This window comes from Gigantopelta aegis, chromosome 6 (genome assembly GCF_016097555.1).
Source record: "Gigantopelta aegis isolate Gae_Host chromosome 6, Gae_host_genome, whole genome shotgun sequence".
In the NCBI taxonomy this organism is placed as follows: domain Eukaryota; kingdom Metazoa; phylum Mollusca; class Gastropoda; order Neomphalida; family Peltospiridae; genus Gigantopelta; species Gigantopelta aegis.
Genome location: NC_054704.1, coordinates 3506853 through 3528794, shown reverse-complemented (window position 1 = coordinate 3528794; position 21942 = coordinate 3506853). Strand labels below are relative to the sequence as shown.

At 37.3% G+C, this 21942-nt stretch overlaps 1 protein-coding gene across 3 annotated transcripts in view; it reads right to left on the bottom strand.

The window, feature by feature from the left end:
* The window catches only part of LOC121374964 (cytosolic carboxypeptidase 6-like), a 113690-nt gene extending 91808 nt beyond the window's left edge, over positions 1 to 21882 (bottom strand). For all 3 annotated transcript variants that reach the window (XR_005958263.1, XM_041502119.1, XM_041502118.1), the window contains exons 1-6: positions 21804 to 21882; positions 9878 to 10003; positions 9324 to 9448; positions 8948 to 9042; positions 8280 to 8496; positions 443 to 578 (exon numbers count right to left, since the gene is read on the bottom strand). Coding sequence is in view for 2 of the 3 variants with exons in the window: in XM_041502119.1 (XP_041358053.1) it covers positions 443 to 578; positions 8280 to 8496; positions 8948 to 9042; positions 9324 to 9448; positions 9878 to 10003; positions 21804 to 21828 (724 nt within the window). In the remaining variant the exon portion in view is untranslated. The remainder of the gene's footprint in view (positions 1 to 442; positions 579 to 8279; positions 8497 to 8947; positions 9043 to 9323; positions 9449 to 9877; positions 10004 to 21803) is intronic.
* Positions 21883 to 21942: the final 60 nt, after the last annotated feature.

Here is a 21942-nt window from a genome sequence, read left to right as displayed (position 1 = left end):
CACCGCAGCCTCAGTCAGGCATGTTACTGAGCTGCAACCTGCTTGTCAGGGAGCACCATCCTGTCAAACACTAAACACCTTCAGCATATCAAACCATACATTGAAGGGTCTGCAAAGGTAAAGGGTTCTTGTGGGCTTTTCTTTTAACATGGAGAGCAGCAGTTTGTGGGTTGCACAAAAACATGAAATAATGGAAAATTACTCAGATTTTTCAGTTCTGGGTAAACCAAGATGTCAGTGGAAAATGTATTTCTGTAAAGACCCAACCTCTTAGTATCACACTCAGTTTACTAACACAAAACACATTCTGCATGACCAACTCTCCACCCAAAGAAATCATCTCCAACAAACATTTTCCTAGATAAACCAAGATGACAAAGGAAATGTATTTCTGTACTCATTACCTGTAGCATAAAGTTTTACTGAAGAATATTAGTCATACCTTGACAGACGAATGACGAGGGCGTTTCTCCGGGATGTACGCGGGCAGTGATGAAGACAAGTTTCTGCTTCTCGTCCGACTCATTCTCCAGATTGTCCGGGTGCGTGATTGTCAGCAGGTCCAACCGTCTCTGTTGCTGTCAACAAGATGGCAATGTTAAATGTAACCTTAATGACGTTATGAAAATAGTTGAATTCAAATCATTTGAGTGATCACCAGAACTTAATAGTGGGAAAGCTCCTGTGGATGTGGAGTGTAAAATACTTTAAATATATAAAAAGGTTTCGTCTTACATGTATTACAGAATAATATGCAAATAACCAATTTATGCTATACATCAATGTGCAATTAAGTGGATTTGACTGCATTAGAGTGATTGTAGAAAATATCAGCATCAAAAGATCATTGAATAAATCACAATTTAAGAGCACAAGGAAAGGAACTGAAAGTAATGTTTAATGACACCACAGCCATTTTAAATATGGGTACATGGGGTCTAACATTTGGATTCTGATGCTTTATCTACAGAGAAAGAGGAAATCTGCTGTGTTCAAATAGAGTAACGTCCTTTCAGGGTATGCACTTTCCCGCACACAGGACAGAACATAAAAGCCAAGTCCACCCAGTCCTGGGAGTCACTACATGTAAACTGTGTTACAACTAGCTAGCTGGGACAAATAAAAACAATTGTTTGGCTCTCAAATTTAACTAGCCCTTAAATTACTGCATTGCAAGGAGGAAAATACTAGTAGTTAAAAGAAACAAAATGAGTTATCATCACATTTTATTTATTTCTTCTACAATTATTTTCTAAACTGATGGTTGTCTACAGACTAATTTTGTAAAATTTGGAGTCTCCCGTAGCCAGTAAAGTACTAACGGTCACCTTAGGCAATGGGTGGACTGCCAGTTTTAACCCTACCTATGGAGCACCATATCGAAGTGCTAGGTAAAAATACTGACTAGCAGGTAGATGAAGCGAGTGCAGCACAAAAAACAGTAACTGGAGATGACATGGAATATTTTCTAACTCTACCTAAGAAATCACTCCAACATAGGCGGATTTGGGAGGGGGGGGGGGGATGAAGGGGGGATTCGGTCTTGGTGACAGATTTCCTAATAGAAATTATGCCGTTATTAAAGAAAACTATTTTAATTCTATATCGCATTCAATATATTCTGACACATTGATGTAATATAATTAAAACGTTAAAATTGAACTGGCATTACTGTGGACTGACTATGCTGTACATGATAAATTGTCATCCCTTTACCCACCCACCCCATTGTTCTTGATCATGCATGTATCATTCGCGTGTTAACTGTTACGTTACTTTGGCAAATAAAACAAATACCAAATTCCTCATTTAGGTTTACTAACAATCCACAGTTGGAAACATGTTAACGGTAAAATTGCTGTGAGAAATGTTGTGCACACTACTTTCCCACAGCATTGTTTTTGCCGTGGTAATTTTCTTAATGGCAGGGATTGTAGATGACATGACAAGAGTTCAAACAGATGATCCACTATTACAGTACTGAGTACATTGTTATCACCCATACAAATTCATCTTTTACCCGTATGTTTTTAAATGTCTGTTTACTGAACCACCTTCCCCATGCTACATGTATGTTCTTAATTCTCTTTAAAAGGGTATGCTATGTTTTTACAGACCTTTAAAATGATATGCCCTCTTTTTTCACATATCTATAAAAAGGTATTCTGTGTTTTTACCTATGTCCTGGACAGAGGAGCGGGCCGAGACTGCCACCTGCATCCAGAATAGGCGTGTGCTACAACAGCTTGTTCTCAATGTGCACGTAAAACCCTATGACCTGACCTTTTACCTATCTTTAAAAAGGCATGCTATGTTTTTACATATCTTTGAAAAGGCATGCTATGTTTTCATCTACCTTTAAAAAGATATGCTATCTTTTTTACATATCTATAAAGAGATGTGCAATGTTATTACCTATCTTTAAAATTATATGCTATCTTTTTATATATCTATAAAGAGATGTGCAATGTTATTACCTATCTTTAAAATTACATGCTATCTTTTTATATACTGAACAAAATAAGAAACTTCCGCTAACTTTGCTTGAACATAACTTGATGAAAACAAACCGGGGGAATAATTGTTATATATGCGTTTAAAGAGTGTTCCATGATGCATCGTTTGGTGCAAAAATCATGGCCATAGGTTAACAGAAACTGGGAGAAATTTTGACCAAGGGTGGTAGCGGTTAAAAAAAAAAAAACCCACTTAATAATGGGTATGACCACCTCTTGAATTGACCACTGCAGTGCATTGCAGGCGCATAGAATTGACTAAAGTGTTGATTTCTGCCTGTGGAATATTGTTCCATTCCTGAATGAGCGCTTAACAAAGTTCATTGACGTTAGCGGGTGGGTTGGGACGACGCCTCAATCGTCTGTCCAGACTATCCCAGACATGCTCGATGGGGTTGAGATCAGGACTTTTAGCGGGCCAGTCATCAATGAAATCAATGTTATTTGTCCTAAGAAAATTTACAGTGTCTCTTGCTGTATGAGAGGTGGCATTATCATGCTGAAAAATCGAGATGTTGGCATTGTTATTGAACAGAGGAATGACGTGATGAGCGAGAATGTCATCGCGGTAACGTTGAGCATTTAAATTGCCATCAATGACGACTAGTGGTGAACGATAACCATGGGCAACAGCTGCCCAGACCATGACAGAACCCCCATCCCCGAAACGATCTCGTTCAAGAACACAACAGTCAGCATAGCGTTCATTTCTCCTACGGTAGACGCGCACCCTGCCATCACCACGTTGTAAAGAAAATCTGGATTCATCCGAAAAAAGAACGGTATTCCAGCGTCGCCGTATCCAACGAGTGTGTACACGTTCCCAATTAAGATGATTTAGATGATGACATTGCATTAAAACGCATCCGACGTAAGGAAGGTCGTGCATGTTTGCCCACTGATTCGGTTATTATGAAGCTCAGGTGTGTTAGCAGCAGTAGCAGTGGCAGTTTGGAATCGATTGCGCAAATGCGTGTTCATGATATAGCGGTCTTAACCACGTGTTGTAACACGCAGACGTCCACAACGTGGCAAGTCGTTGGTGCTTCCTGTTGTTCGAAATCTTATGTGACGATTTCGTATCGCTCGACTAGAACTCCCTACATGCCTTGCAACGTCTTCTGTCGACATGCCAGCATCAAGCATGCCAATTGCCCGTTTGCGTAAATTATTGGGTATTCTTGGCATACTAAAAATGCTACAATGTAAAAAACTTTCATTTTTTTACAAATTTTGAAGCGTTTTCGTTCACTTGACAACAATGTCAGTAAGACAAGTAAAACAAATTGACCGAATACTACATGGGACATGTCGAACCATGCATGCACGTGCAAATTGAATTTCACGTTGTCGACGATTAACAGTGCAAAAATAATCGATAAAATTCATGAATCCTGATAATACAGCTCAAGGCTAATACTACCTATATAATTTCATTACACAATGAATTCTTTAACACAACAAATACTATATGTACAAATCGGAAGTTTCTTTTTTTGTTCAGTATATCTCTATAAAGAGATGTGCAATGTTATTACCTATCTTTAAAAAGGTATGCTATCTTGTTACATATCTACAGAAAGGTGTGCTATGTTACAACATATCTTTAAAAAGGAATGCTATCTTTTTACATATCTTAAAGTATACTATGTTTTATGTATCTTTAAAAAGGAATGCTATTTTTTTAACCAAGTGAATGGACACAGCTCAGAGATCTGAGGAAGCTGGATCTAATTTACATAGTTATTAAATGCTCACAAATCATGACAACATGCTCATTTATCACACAGCTCTTTTACTGAACACCCTGTCCATTATATACTAAATTAGTCTGGGGCCTACATATAAAAGAATATTTAAATGACTCATCTTGTTTTGTACATTAACAACACCTGTCTCACAAATGAATTAACACAACAGAGATTGCAGCAAATACAGATACTGCTACATACGTGTGTAAAGCAGCAACAACTGATACATAGATTACATTCCGTGAAATACAGATATATTCCACGTTACATGTACACTGGTACAAACTTTCGGCTGTCATACTTGATTCACACGAGCTGATGTCACTGTTAACTTTCAGAATGTGAACATTACTTAAAATGGGTCATGAAAATGATGTTAAAAACCGATTTATACATATTTAAAAATAAATAAGAGGCTGCGAATTTAGCATGATTCTTTACTTCTGTAAATATAAAATTTTAGATAGGAAGTGTAACATTATAAGACAGAACCACAAAATATATATATTAAATCATGTTTATGATTCTCATGGAATCCCAAAACCAAATCGCCAATTCAATGCCTGAATACGTTGTGATGTTTGTAATTATAAGAATTGTTTATACATCAAGGAATAACAGCTATAAATTTAGTGTACAATTTGTGACGGTTATATATCAACAATGTAACAATAAATGACAAACAATTCTTACATAGCTTAAAACAAAAACATGTTGCTATACTTATTCCAAAATTTGGTTTCTGGCATTAACCCTTATTCAAAAACATGTTGCTATACTTATTCCAAAATTTGGGTTCTGGCATTAACCCTTAATCAAAAACATGTTGAGCACTATACTTATTCCAAAATTTGGGTTCTGGCATTAACCCTTATTCAAAAACATGTTGCTATACTTATTCCAAAATTTGGGTTCTGGCATTAACCCTTATTCAAAAACATGTTGCTATACTTATTCCAAAATTTGGGTTCTGGCATTAACCCTTATTCAAAAACATGTTGCTATACTTATTCCAAAATTTGGTTTCTGGCATTAACCCTTATTCAAAAACATGTTGCTATACTTATTCCAAATTTGGGTTCTGGCATTAACCCTTATTCCAAAACATGTTGCTATACTTATTCCAAAATTTGGGTTCTGGCATGTTGCTATACTTATTCCAAATTTGGTTTCTGGCATTAACCCTTATTCAAAAACATGTTGCTATACTTATTCCAAAATTTGGGTTCTGGCATTAACCCTTATTCAAAAACATGTTGCTATACTTATTCCAAAATTTGGGTTCTGGCATTAACCCTTATTCAAAAACATGTCGGTACAAAATATGTCTACATTATCTTATATGCACAACAACATACCCACATTCACCTTGATGAATATTAATTAGCTTGAAATGAAATAGTTTAGACTGATTTTCCACGTGCAATTTTGGTTAGCATTACCTTAATTTAATAAATACTGATTTTGTTTAAACATATCTCTTCTTTAAAATTAATTTCCAATTGCAATATTAGTACTTACATTAGGTATAGACATATTGTAAATACTGATTGTAACTTAAGCTGTCTGTAAATAAGGAACATTTGGTCAAATGGGCTATCGATCATAGGAAAATATTATGGTCACTACCAACCATATGTACTTACAGTGATCTTACAAACACTGGACCACAGTGCAATGGGCTGCAAGATCAACCCAAGCATTTTACAAACACTGGCTTGCAGTGCAATGGGCTGCAAGATCAATCTAAGCATTTTACAAACACTGACTCACAGTGCAATGGGCTGAAAGATCAATCTAAGCATTTTACAAACACTGGTTCACAGTGCAATGGGCTGCAAGATCAACCCAAGCATTTTACAAACACTCGTTCACAGTGCAATGGGCTGCAAGATCAACCCAAGCATTTTACAAACACTGGATTGCAGTGCAATGGGTTGCAAGATCAATCTAAGCATTTCACAACCACTAGACCACAGTATAATGGGCTGTAAGATCAACACAAGCATTTTACAAACACTCACAGTGCCATGGGCTGCAAGATCAATCTAAGCATTTTACAAACACTGACTCACAGTGCCATGGGCTGCAAGATCAATCTAAGCATTTTACAAACAATGATTCACAGTGCAATGGGTTGCAAGATCAATCTAAGCATTTTACAAACACTGACTCACAGTGCCATGGGCTGCAAGATCAATCTAAGCATTTTACAAACACTGACTCACAGTGCCATGGGCTGCAAGATCAATCTAAGCATTTTACAAACACTGGTCCACAGTGCAATGGGCTGCAAGATCAATCTAAGCATTTTACAAACACTGGTCCACAGTGCAATGGGCTGCAAGATCAATCTAAGCATTTTACAAACACTGACTCACAGTGCCATGGGCTGCAAGATCAATCAAAGCATTTTACAAACAATGATTCACAGTGCAATGGGTTGCAAGATCAATCTAAGCATTTCACAACCACTAGACCACAGTATAATGGGCTGTAAGATCAACACAAGCATTTTACAAACACTCACAGTGCCATGGGCTGCAAGATCAATCTAAGCATTTTACAAACACTGACTCACAGTGCCATGGGCTGCAAGATCAATCTAAGCATTTTACAAACAATGATTCACAGTGCAATGGGCTGCAATATCAATCAAAGCATCTTACAAACACTGGTCCACAGTGCAATGGGCTGCAAGAACAATCTAAGCATTTTACAAACACTGGACCACAGTGCAATGGGCTGCAAGATCAGTCTAAGCATTTTACAAACACTGGTTCACAGTGCAATGGGTTGCAAGTTCAACCCAAGCATTTTACAAACACTGGTTCACAGTGCAATGGGCTGCAAGAACAATCTAAGCATTTTACAAACACTGGTTCACAGTGCAATGGGCTGCAAGATCAACCCAATCATTTTACAAACACTGGTTCACAGTGCAATGGGCTGCAAGATCAATCTAAGCATTTTACAAACACTGGACCACAGTGCAATGGATTGCAAGATCAACCAAAGCATTTTACAAACACTGGTTCACAGTGCAATGGGCTGCAAGATCAATCTAAGCATTTTACAAACACTGACTCACAGTGTATTGGGCTGCAAGATCAACCAAAGCATCTTACAAACACTGGTCCACAGTGCAATGGGCTGCAAGAACAATCTAAGCATTTTACAAACACTGGACCACAGTGCAATGGGTTGCGAGATCAAGTCAAGCATTTTACAAACACTGGTTCACAGTGCAATGGGTTGCAAGATCAACCCAAGCATTTTACAAACACTGGTTCACAGTGCAATGAGCTGCAAGAACAATCTAAGCATTTTACAAACACTGGTTCACAGTGCAATGGGCTGCAAGATCAACCCAAGCATTTTACAAACACTGGTTCACAGTGCAATGGGCTGCAAGATCAACCCAAGCATTTTACAAACACTGGTTCACAGTGCAATAGGCTGCAAGATCAATCCAAGCATTTTACAAACACTGGACCACAGTGCAATGGGCTGCAAGATCAGTCTAAGCATTTTACAAACACTGGACCACAGTGCAATGGGCTGCAAGATCAAGCCAAGCATTTTACCAACACTGACCCACAATGCAATGGGCTGCCTTCCAACTGTTATGTCAAAAGGTTGTAGTACTTGCTGCCAATGAGGATTAGCCTAGATGATTATGTGGTGACAATGATTTCATTTCCAGCACTCTTGAGCAGCTATTCTAATTCCCATAATAGACCCCTAATACTGTAAAATCTTTTATTTTCATGGGTTTAAAAAATTTTGGTTTTGCTAGAATACATTTTTCTTTGATTACTTAAATTTAAGAATCTAAAAGGTAGTTTCATAATTTTGTATTATATTTTCATTTCCAGAATTTTTGTTATTTGGGGTTTTAACCACTGATAACAGAAAAGCTTTTGGACTGAGAAATATGACCAATTTTAACAGGAATCCAGTTTGTTCCAGATTCAGACTGGGCAGGTCAATAATTAAATAAAACACTTACAACGGTCAGACAAAGTAATTCTCTGTTAAAGAAGTCCATGTTTCTTCTCTCCAGATTATCGAGGTAGTTCTGAAGCCGCGTGTACGAGTACGGGAAGCAGTAACCAAACTGGTAGACATCATCCTCTCGGTCGAAGTTAAACGCAAACGACATGACGTAGTTCTTCCGGTGATCCGGACATCGGTAGTAGTAAACATACTTAGCTGGGATCCTCACCCTGAACCGCAATATTCAAATAGCTTAATCATTTATCATTAATTACTGTCAATCAGAATAACCAAATATTGTGAATTATATTAACCAATGACAGTGGCAAATATTTACGTAGATGTTTGATCCCGGATTATAGTCAACCTTCCGAGTTATGTTTCAGAATATTATGGATTGGTTGGAAATTATATATATGGCATTTATCATTTAGTTTAAAATCATTTATAAAAGCTGGAACCAGAAATGAGACTAGTAAAAGTTTGTGAATGAAAGAAAACATGTTTGTATCGTTTAACTGTGTTCAGTCCTCCGGGTAAACTAAACAGGAAAACTGCTCTATTAAGCTGTGAAAATCCAAATATTGCATTAAGTACACACAATCAAGATTTGTTTGAAATGTAAAATCATTAACACACAGAAGACGTTTTTCTCAAAAGATATATCCTATAAGTTCTCACCACCGAGGTCTGCTGGTGGACTTGACAAGTGGAGACATTCCATCTCGATACAGTGACTTTGTCTTACTGAAGTTGACAATATTAAATATGACTCGCTGAAAAAACATACAAACAAACATTAAACCTTGATCAATGTATATACTGTCATTCTAAGTCAACTCAAGAACAATTGTTTGATCATAATATTTTACAGACATAAAGTTGCATAAAATGTTCAGTTATAACATATTGAAACATTACTATCTAAATGACTGAAACGCACAAATATGACTGACAAAAGTTGAATATTTGTAATTATGTCTGTACAAAAGATAGCACTAACACATAAAGCATTCCTGATTTTAAATAAATGAAAAAGCGACACCAGTTGACTCACCTGTTCCGACTTGACATTTTCGACTGTGAAGTTAAACCAAACTCGGAAACGAGGATTACAAGTGTCTGGGCGGATGAACAGGTCATACTCAAACTCTGTAATGTAGTCCACCCTCCCAAGATTACCTGTAAAAACATCAACACACGCCATAGGAACAGTAATTAACATATAAAACTATCATCAATACACGTAACTAATATAGGCTACAACATCACTGACTAATGACCCAATTCACAAAATTGCAAGACTCAACAGAATTATTTTAGCAAAAATAATGTGTAGTGTTTTGGTTCTGCATGTTATGTGAAAGCTTGATACTTTTAATATCTACTGCCAACTTTAAATTTCAATTTAGAGACAAAGAAAGTTAACCATATTTCATTTCTGAAAAAATGAAGCAGAAATTGTTTATTTTATTTTAAATATGACAGGAAATTCACCAAGACCTGTGTCATGTACCACACGGGAAGATGTAATCAATTAACAATTGGAACAAATTTCTATTATAATAGTTTTGGGATATATGTTAGAAAATAAATGTTTATTTTACTTACCACTTTCAAAACAAGCATCAAATATCAAATGACCCTTTTTGGGCTTCCCTGTAAATCCTGGAGGAACGACCGCGAACTTATTGACGTTACCCACAACAGGCTCGTCAATGCTGTCAGAATCACTGCCTACAACAAAGAGTTAAAAAAGATGTACACATAACAGTGAAACCGATAACAGCTATGTCTAAAATTAAAGAATCTGATACAGTTAAGATAAACCTCAATATGACGTTATGTCAGTTTATCTTGATGCTCTAATTTTAACAGAGTGTTTGATAATTAGTTAAGTGATTTGTGGGTATGTGTGCGACAGTGTGGGGGTTACTTCTCAAGCAAGCTCTTCAAGACTGACTTTCTGCCTGTCTAGTCACAATGACTAACAAAAAAAATAAACACATAGGCCTTGGCACCATTGATTGGCAGACTTTCACACATGTGACCAAACTATGTGTTGTTAAACGTTTTATAGTTGGGAATTCAGACCTGCGACAAGACTGTACACACTTTGAGAGGAAAGCAAGTTTTGTTGGGTTGGGGTTTTTGGTGGGGGTTTTTTTGGGGGGGTCATGATTTTTGTACAGCAATGAATTAAGGCAGGGTAGCAATAAATTAGAGCAGGGTGGCGATAATCGGGCAGGGTGGTGATAATCGGACAGGGTGGCAATAATCGGACATGGTGATAATCTGGCAGGGTGGCAATAATCGGGCAAAGTATCAAGCAGGGTGGCGATAATCGGGCAGGGTGGCGATAATCGGGCAGGGTGGCGATAATCAGGAAGGGCGCAGAGCCTTTCTACTTATTGCTAACTAGAACACTGAAAACATTGATGTCATAAATGGTCAAATGTTGTATTGTTATGCATAATCGACGCATCCACCAAAACAGCGCAACTAACAACTGTATGAAGCCAATACTACTACTGATGTTGTCAACATTACTTTTCTCTTTCTCTTCTCTACTGGTTCCTTGAAAGCAAGGTTCTTTAACTCCAGCAGAACATGACCTAGTACCTACCAGTCTTATGTCTGATGGCCTAACCACGACACCACCGAGGCCGGTCAGTTATACAGCAGAACATGACCTAGTACCTACCAGTCTTATGTCTGATGGCCTAACCACGACACCACCGAGGCCGGTCAGTTATACAGCAGAACATGACCTAGTACCTACCAGTCTTATGTCTGATGGCCTAACCACGACACCACCGAGGCCGGTCAGTTATACAGCAGAACATGACCTAGTACCTACCAGTCTTATGTCTGATGGCCTAACCACGACACCACCGAGGCCGGTCAGTTATACAGCAGAACATGACCTAGTACCTACCAGTCTTATGTCTGATGGCCTAACCACGACACCACCGAGGCCGGTCAGTTATACAGCAGAACATGACCTAGTACCTACCAGTCTTATGTCTGATGACCTAACCACGACACCACCGAGGCCGGTCAGTTATACAGCAGAACATGACCTAGTACCTACCAGTCTTATGTCTGATGACCTAACCACGACACCAGAGGCTGGTCAGTTCTCCAGCAGAACATGACCTAGTACCTACCAGTCTTATGTCTGATGGCCTAACCACGACACCAGAGGCTGGTCAGTTATACAGCAGAACATGACCTAGTACCTACCAGTCTTATGTCTGATGGCCTAACCACGACACCACCGAGGCAGGTCAGTTCTCCAGCAGAACATGACCTAGTACCTACCAGTCTTATGTCTGATGGCCTAACCACGACACCAGAGGCTGGTCAGTTATACAGCAGAACATGACCTAGTACCTACCAATCTTATGTCTGATGGCCTAACCACGACACCAGAGGCTGGTCAGTTATACAGCAGAACAGAGCCTAGTATCTACCAGTCTTATGTCTGATGGCCTAACTACGACACCACCAAGGCCGGTCAGTTCTACATCAGAACAGACATTGGAAAACTTTGAGAATGGTCATTCAGGTTAGTGTTGGGATTTCATTGATCAATCATCGGTTATAATCGGTTTGCACTAACTTTCGGTTATAATAATTGATTAAACTTAAAGGGACAATCAGGCAAGGCTTTTAATGCACACTATTGCTTAATATCAATAAGTATATTTATTGGTATATTTAATTAATAAAAGGGTAAAAATGTTATATCAGTGTTTCCCTTAGGGGCCGTTCAGATCCCACACCAACCCCATGAATTTATTGACCGGCACTGTGAAAATTGTAACCATGATAAAAATAAAAAAGAGACTCACCTTTGTGATCAATTCACTCATAGATTAATTTTTAATGCAAAAGCTATTTGTCATCAATATATTCACAAAATAAGTACGTTGTTCAAGCCCTATGGCCAGTGGGGGGGGGGGGGGGGGGGAGAGATAATATACATGTACTAGATGTAGTTCACATTAAAAAACAATGCAGCAGAGAACGAAGAACTCTGCGCAATCTCTACAGCTGACTGCCAACGGGTTTGCATCTCTCCAATACATAAGACTCATATTTGATCTGATTATCCCTTTAACATGAAATAAATAATGATCATTTTAAAGGTATTGAATGTCAAACATAGGATTATTGTTGTATTATGGTGGGGATCTTTGCCTACTTGGTGGTTGAAGGAAGGAAGGAAGGAAATGTTTTATTTAACAACGCACTCAACACATTTTAATTACGGTTATTTGGCGTCGGACATATGGTTAAAAGGACCACACAGATATAGAGAGAGAAAACCTGCTGTCGCCACTTCATGGGCTACTCTTATCGATTAGCAGCAAGGGATTTTTTATATGCACCATCCCACAGACAGGATAACACATACCACGGCCTTTGATATACCAGTCATGGTGCACTGGCTGGAGCGAGAAATAGCCCAATGGGCCCACTGACAGGGATCGATTCCAAATTGACCGCACATAAGCGAATGCTTTACCACTGGGCTACATCCCACCCCACTTGGTGGTTGAAAGACATTCCGAGTTTTTATTGTAGAGTGGTCTCTGACTGTTGAGAGAGATTACATGTATGTAGCTGGTTTAAACAATATTTATTGCCAATCAAAAATAGTAACAGTCTGGGGATTGGCCAACTGGAGTTAGCCTATAGCCTCTATTAGAAACATACTTATCTGCCCTTGATTTGTATAGCGCTAAGCGGCCCCAATCAGCCACTAAATTATTTCCGGTGCGTTCACGCTGCAGTCGCTTGCAACTAAGGTCCTTTGTTACTACTGAATTGTGGAGTAGTCGTCGACTTGTTCTTTTATTTTTTGACGTTAATAAAGTTTTCTGTTACTATTATTGTTTGTCAGATTGTGTGCAATCTCCTTCTGTTACAGAAAAGAAAATGTACAATACGTTTTGTGCTCAACAGAAATACTTACGAAACACGTCTTGGGGAGACCAAAAAAAAGGGCTCATCGATGACGGACTCGTTAAAACGGCACCTTAATAAAGTTTTGATATTTGCAAGTAATATGCATGTGTCTGTGTATATATCACTGTGTACGAACGGAAGTGTACATTAATTTGACTAAATGACTAGCCGCGATTTTCTGTACCTCTTGCTGCATAATTAACTACGACCTATGCAGTAGTTAATAATGAAACTAACAATATAGAAATTCACTTCGTCGCCTAACGATAAGGTTTCTACTGTCTGACTCGCAAAGAAATTGGAACAGTGAGTCCATTATCATTGTCAGATGGACATAGTGTAACGGACACAATTTCATATGTAATTTAATAGTTAGGATCGACTATCTACCTGCAATTATTAATATTATGCACAACCATTAAGCATTCCATAGTATATATATATATATATATATATATATAAATATATATATATATATATATTCACTGGCGTAGGAAGCGGGGGAGCGGACAAGTGGGCATGTGACCCCCACTTTTCATATTTATTATTTTTTTGCCTGCCACTTAAGCTTATAATCATGTCAATAGAACAATGTCTTCATTTTAACATTTAACCATCAAAATTGGCATGCAAGACTAACAAATATGTTTACACAAATATTTTGTTATAAACAAAACAAGTACTATTACTATAAGTAGATGTTTTTAGGTTAAATTATATATTTAGCTGTTATTACAGCAACATTAACACTTTATAATGCAATGTATATAGGCCTAATTAATTTGCAGCAAACGAAATATTTAGTCAAACAGGTGCATGTGCAGGAAATTGTGTAGAGGAAGTCTAGACTGGCTAGTGGTGGTTTTAGGGGAGGGGTCAGGCCATACGTCCCTGGAAATACATTGGAAAAACAAACATAATATAGCACGTGGGGAAGGGGGCTGTTCTGATCGGAATATTACATATAGTCATCCCATCTGCCTACAAAAATGTTGTTTTTGTAAATAATTTAAGTTTGGTTTGACGTAAAAATAAAAATAAAAGTGTTTTGCAAATAACAAAATTATGCTATTTATGTGTGTAATTTAGAAAGCAAGCAGCTCAGAAATAAATAAATTGTAGAAAATTCCATAGTATGAAAAACATGCATTCCCCGAGGGACGCACTATAAACATATGTTTCTATTATCTATTATAAATGTGTTATAGTACTGACACACACAATTCATTAAAACTGTACGTGTGTTTGTATGTTTAAATGAAATTATGATAATTAATGTGAGGCGAGATTGCAGCTTTGAAAAGAAAATTCTAAAATTTCCATGCAAGAAAACCAAAACAATCAGGCTGGGTGGATTTATCTCCTATATTTAACACATGGTCAGTTATAACAAAACACAATTTCATCAACTTAATTTTTACCTGCATCATTCTTTATTTTTAAAGCATAGGTAGGGACATTTATGATGCTAGGGGCTGGTATGCATAAATCTCAGCTGAAGATTCACAAACAACTGTGGTCATCAGCCATTGTTGCTGTTACCGGAACACACCGGAAATGGATACGGGTTTGGGGATGTAACTCTGCCTAATTTTTCTCGCTAATTTCTAATTGAGGCTATATCAAGGCCTCTCTCAACATTTTACAATATGAATATTTTACAAGCAATAAAAATAAAACATAATGATTATAACTTCTTCCAAATTTATTAACAAACAGGGGAAATAGAAAGAAGAAAAGGTAATGAGCATTAACGGATTATTACCTTTAACCATTGAACATTATTTAGAATTAGATGTCAAAAAAGAAAGAAAGAATGTGAACATTTAATTATCTCAAAACCTTTGCTATTTATAATGAAATTCTGGACAGATTTGAATATAGCATTATTTTCTAGGAGACTAATGTTTGGGTCACCAAATAGTAAAATATTACAATTAAGATTATGGTAATCTGAGAAATGGGTATTTTGAATTATGTTGTATAGTGGAGTAAAGTGTAAGAAGTGTTCAGCATCTTCAATTAGGCGCCTGGAAGTACAAGATTGATTGTCACGTATCATGAGAATTTATGACCATATAAGTTACTATTACCCAAACAAAGTCGGCTATGTAATAGCTGCTGCACTATGTTGCCATTATAAAAGTAAGATATAATCGGATCACATTCACCCGCCTGCTACTGATTCAATCGGACTGCTGGTGCTCCCTTGCACCTGCCAGTGCACTCCAGCAGAACATGACCTAGTACCTACCAGTCTTATGTCTGATGGCCTAACCACGACACCACCGAGGCCGGTCAGTTATACAGCAGAACATGACCTAGTACCTACCAGTCTTATGTCTGATGGCCTAACCACGACACCACCGAGGCCGGTCAGTTATACAGCAGAACATGACCTAGTACCTACCAGTCTTATGTCTGATGGCCTAACCACGACACCACCGAGGCCGGTCAGTTATACAGCAGAACATGACCTAGTACCTACCAGTCTTATGTCTGATGGCCTAACCACGACACCACCGAGGCCGGTCAGTTATACAGCAGAACATGACCTAGTACCTACCAGTCTTATGTCTGATGGCCTAACCACGACACCACCGAGGCCGGTCAGTTATACAGCAGAACATGACCTAGTACCTACCAGTCTTATGTCTGATGACCTAACCACGACACCACCGAGGCCGGTCAGTTATACAGCAGAACATGACCTAGTACCTACCAGTCTTATGTCTGATGACCTAACCACGACACCAGAGGCTGGTCAGTTCTCCAGCAGAACATGACCTAGTACCTACCAGTCTTATGTCTGATGGCCTAACCACGACACCAGAGGCTGGTCAGTTATACAGCAGAACATGACCTAGTACCTACCAGTCTTATGTCTGATGGCCTAACCACGACACCACCGAGGCAGGTCAGTTCTCCAGCAGAACATGACCTAGTACCTACCAGTCTTATGTCTGATGGCCTAACCACGACACCAGAGGCTGGTCAGTTATACAGCAGAACATGACCTAGTACCTACCAATCTTATGTCTGATGGCCTAACCACGACACCAGAGGCTGGTCAGTTATACAGCAGAACAGAGCCTAGTATCTACCAGTCTTATGTCTGATGGCCTAACTACGACACCACCAAGGCCGGTCAGTTCTACATCAGAACAGACATTGGAAAACTTTGAGAATGGTCATTCAGGTTAGTGTTGGGATTTCATTGATCAATCATCGGTTATAATCGGTTTGCACTAACTTTCGGTTATAATAATTGATTAAACTTAAAGGGACAATCAGGCAAGGCTTTTAATGCACACTATTGCTTAATATCAATAAGTATATTTATTGGTATATTTAATTAATAAAAGGGTAAAAATGTTATATCAGTGTTTCCCTTAGGGGCCGTTCAGATCCCACACCAACCCCATGAATTTATTGACCGGCACTGTGAAAATTGTAACCATGATAAAAATAAAAAAGAGACTCACCTTTGTGATCAATTCACTCATAGATTAATTTTTAATGCAAAAGCTATTTGTCATCAATATATTCACAAAATAAGTACGTTGTTCAAGCCCTATGGCCAGTGGGGGGGGGGGGGGGGGGGGAGAGATAATATACATGTACTAGATGTAGTTCACATTAAAAAACAATGCAGCAGAGAACGAAGAACTCTGCGCAATCTCTACAGCTGACTGCCAACGGGTTTGCATCTCTCCAATACATAAGACTCATATTTGATCTGATTATCCCTTTAACATGAAATAAATAATGATCATTTTAAAGGTATTGAATGTCAAACATAGGATTATTGTTGTATTATGGTGGGGATCTTTGCCTACTTGGTGGTTGAAGGAAGGAAGGAAGGAAATGTTTTATTTAACAACGCACTCAACACATTTTAATTACGGTTATTTGGCGTCGGACATATGGTTAAAAGGACCACACAGATATAGAGAGAGAAAACCTGCTGTCGCCACTTCATGGGCTACTCTTATCGATTAGCAGCAAGGGATTTTTTATATGCACCATCCCACAGACAGGATAACACATACCACGGCCTTTGATATACCAGTCATGGTGCACTGGCTGGAGCGAGAAATAGCCCAATGGGCCCACTGACAGGGATCGATTCCAAATTGACCGCACATAAGCGAATGCTTTACCACTGGGCTACATCCCACCCCACTTGGTGGTTGAAAGACATTCCGAGTTTTTATTGTAGAGTGGTCTCTGACTGTTGAGAGAGATTACATGTATGTAGCTGGTTTAAACAATATTTATTGCCAATCAAAAATAGTAACAGTCTGGGGATTGGCCAACTGGAGTTAGCCTATAGCCTCTATTAGAAACATACTTATCTGCCCTTGATTTGTATAGCGCTAAGCGGCCCCAATCAGCCACTAAATTATTTCCGGTGCGTTCACGCTGCAGTCGCTTGCAACTAAGGTCCTTTGTTACTACTGAATTGTGGAGTAGTCGTCGACTTGTTCTTTTATTTTTTGACGTTAATAAAGTTTTCTGTTACTATTATTGTTTGTCAGATTGTGTGCAATCTCCTTCTGTTACAGAAAAGAAAATGTACAATACGTTTTGTGCTCAACAGAAATACTTACGAAACACGTCTTGGGGAGACCAAAAAAAAGGGCTCATCGATGACGGACTCGTTAAAACGGCACCTTAATAAAGTTTTGATATTTGCAAGTAATATGCATGTGTCTGTGTATATATCACTGTGTACGAACGGAAGTGTACATTAATTTGACTAAATGACTAGCCGCGATTTTCTGTACCTCTTGCTGCATAATTAACTACGACCTATGCAGTAGTTAATAATGAAACTAACAATATAGAAATTCACTTCGTCGCCTAACGATAAGGTTTCTACTGTCTGACTCGCAAAGAAATTGGAACAGTGAGTCCATTATCATTGTCAGATGGACATAGTGTAACGGACACAATTTCATATGTAATTTAATAGTTAGGATCGACTATCTACCTGCAATTATTAATATTATGCACAACCATTAAGCATTCCATAGTATATATATATATATATATATATATATATAAATATATATATATATATATATTCACTGGCGTAGGAAGCGGGGGAGCGGACAAGTGGGCATGTGACCCCCACTTTTCATATTTATTATTTTTTTGCCTGCCACTTAAGCTTATAATCATGTCAATAGAACAATGTCTTCATTTTAACATTTAACCATCAAAATTGGCATGCAAGACTAACAAATATGTTTACACAAATATTTTGTTATAAACAAAACAAGTACTATTACTATAAGTAGATGTTTTTAGGTTAAATTATATATTTAGCTGTTATTACAGCAACATTAACACTTTATAATGCAATGTATATAGGCCTAATTAATTTGCAGCAAACGAAATATTTAGTCAAACAGGTGCATGTGCAGGAAATTGTGTAGAGGAAGTCTAGACTGGCTAGTGGTGGTTTTTAGGGGAGGGGTCAGGCCATACGTCCCTGGAAATACATTGGAAAAACAAACATAATATAGCACGTGGGGAAGGGGGCTGTTCTGATCGGAATATTACATATAGTCATCCCATCTGCCTACAAAAATGTTGTTTTTGTAAATAATTTAAGTTTGGTTTGACGTAAAAATAAAAATAAAAGTGTTTTGCAAATAACAAAATTATGCTATTTATGTGTGTAATTTAGAAAGCAAGCAGCTCAGAAATAAATAAATTGTAGAAAATTCCATAGTATGAAAAACATGCATTCCCCGAGGGACGCACTATAAACATATGTTTCTATTATCTATTATAAATGTGTTATAGTACTGACACACACAATTCATTAAAACTGTACGTGTGTTTGTATGTTTAAATGAAATTATGATAATTAATGTGAGGCGAGATTGCAGCTTTGAAAAGAAAATTCTAAAATTTCCATGCAAGAAAACCAAAACAATCAGGCTGGGTGGATTTATCTCCTATATTTAACACATGGTCAGTTATAACAAAACACAATTTCATCAACTTAATTTTTACCTGCATCATTCTTTATTTTTAAAGCATAGGTAGGGACATTTATGATGCTAGGGGCTGGTATGCATAAATCTCAGCTGAAGATTCACAAACAACTGTGGTCATCAGCCATTGTTGCTGTTACCGGAACACACCGGAAATGGATACGGGTTTGGGGATGTAACTCTGCCTAATTTTTCTCGCTAATTTCTAATTGAGGCTATATCAAGGCCTCTCTCAACATTTTACAATATGAATATTTTACAAGCAATAAAAATAAAACATAATGATTATAACTTCTTCCAAATTTATTAACAAACAGGGGAAATAGAAAGAAGAAAAGGTAATGAGCATTAACGGATTATTACCTTTAACCATTGAACATTATTTAGAATTAGATGTCAAAAAAGAAAGAAAGAATGTGAACATTTAATTATCTCAAAACCTTTGCTATTTATAATGAAATTCTGGACAGATTTGAATATAGCATTATTTTCTAGGAGACTAATGTTTGGGTCACCAAATAGTAAAATATTACAATTAAGATTATGGTAATCTGAGAAATGGGTATTTTGAATTATGTTGTATAGTGGAGTAAAGTGTAAGAAGTGTTCAGCATCTTCAATTAGGCGCCTGGAAGTACAAGATTGATTGTCACGTATCATGAGAATTTATGACCATATAAGTTACTATTACCCAAACAAAGTCGGCTATGTAATAGCTGCTGCACTATGTTGCCATTATAAAAGTAAGATATAATCGGATCACATTCACCCGCCTGCTACTGATTCAATCGGACTGCTGGTGCTCCCTTGCACCTGCCAGTGCAGGCGGTCCCTCCTCCCCCCCCCCCCCCCCTCCTCATGTCTTTCTTGCTCAGTATTGGCAGAGTACTTGGGCTAAGGTATCAGTATAATGAGAACAGTGACATGAATGAATATAAAACAAAATATAGTCCATCCCACAGGGAACGCCTTTTTTTATACTATGGAATTTATCGTCTGTGGCCCTGTTTTGGTGAGGGCCCTATTTCGGTGGTTTCATCGTTTGTGCTTAACAGTAGGCCTACGTACATTTGAAGATTTCTGACGTTGTTGACTTTTGCGTGGGGAAAGTAAACAAATGTCTATCACATTCACAGAAATGTTCGTAAAAATAAGGTTAAAACGAGCAAAGAAAACAAGATCGAACTTTACCCAGTCATAAACACGGCACATTTCTTAATACCTTTTTTCTTTGATTTTTGAAGACTGTTATTTGAAACAAAACTTAATTTTAAAAACTATTTTTGTCTCTTCTCAGCTGTACTGCTATTTTGTTATTGAAGTCACATGGTTGTCACAGCGTCTGCTGGCAAAACTCTCTTTACAGATATTTGCCAAAAATATATGGTCCTTATATGTTTTAACATAAACATATTTCTGGATATCTGTTTGTATATTTATTAAAACTCAGAATGCAGCTTATATGTTTTAATCAAACAATTTTACCATTATAACTATTCATTTGTTCAACTTTTAACACAACTGCAAGACATCAGAATTGTTATATTCGTGCTCCTAAAATGTTGTCTATTAACATTGGTTCTCGAGAACTCCATTTTGTAATTTGTCTTAAAATATTTAGAATATTTTTTTATAAATTATTATAAGTACATGTTTTGTTGAACAACATACGTTTTGATAAAACACTGAACAAATTTGTGTTGGAAAGTTTTGGCTGTATGCTATACCACTAAATGTTTCACTCACTGAAACAGGGGACGTAGTTAACAATATTTACTGCTCATGCATGCTACAATTTTTGATGCACGTGTGGTGATCTTTGCTATATAGCGGTAAGTTTAGTGTTCATTTGAAGCATAGAAATACTAACAAAAAGGTAGCTATTTGAATAGCAACTGCCTGTGTATAAATATTGATATGATTTTGAATCGAATGCTTATGCTCACCGAAACTGGTTCACCTATGATACTACAAGTTATTTATTTCTCAGGCAATTGTTTTCTAAATTGCTAACAAACATAGTATATTTTTGTTATTTCCAAAACGTTTTTACTTTTCTCTTTATGTCAAACCAAACTGAAATTATTTACAATTTTTTTTTATAAAAAATAGTTTTGTTACAAATTTGTAGGAGGATGGGACGACTATAAATATCATTATCAGTGTTATCGAGTGTATTATAGTATTTGTGAAGGAATGATATATTAAATGAAAATTCGGATACTGTTTATTTCGATTACTGCAAAACTAAATTAAAATACTCAGAAACAGTATGTGATCTGAATGTATGCAATGCTGTTGTCACTATTACCAGTACTGACATTTCATTTTAAATACATTACAGTCAGACGAAAACTGGTCATGGAAAATTATGATCATTTTTTCCCCCCAAGTGATTTTTGGAGTACTTTTGTACCAATTTATTAAAAATGAGACATATTTGCATTTCTCATGCATAGCCAAGTCATGAATTATGATTTGTCGATTGTCAAAATTAAAATGACTGATAGCTAGCATCCTAAAATATTACTAGGCAACTGTAAACAAACCTGAATCTCCTCTTTTGTCAGCCATGATAGTTATTAGACAAAACTGAAACCGGTTACAGTGTCTGATTTGCCTATTGGTTGAGACGAGCCATGTGACTAAATCGACTGGGAATGCTACGATAATTTAGCGAACACTGAT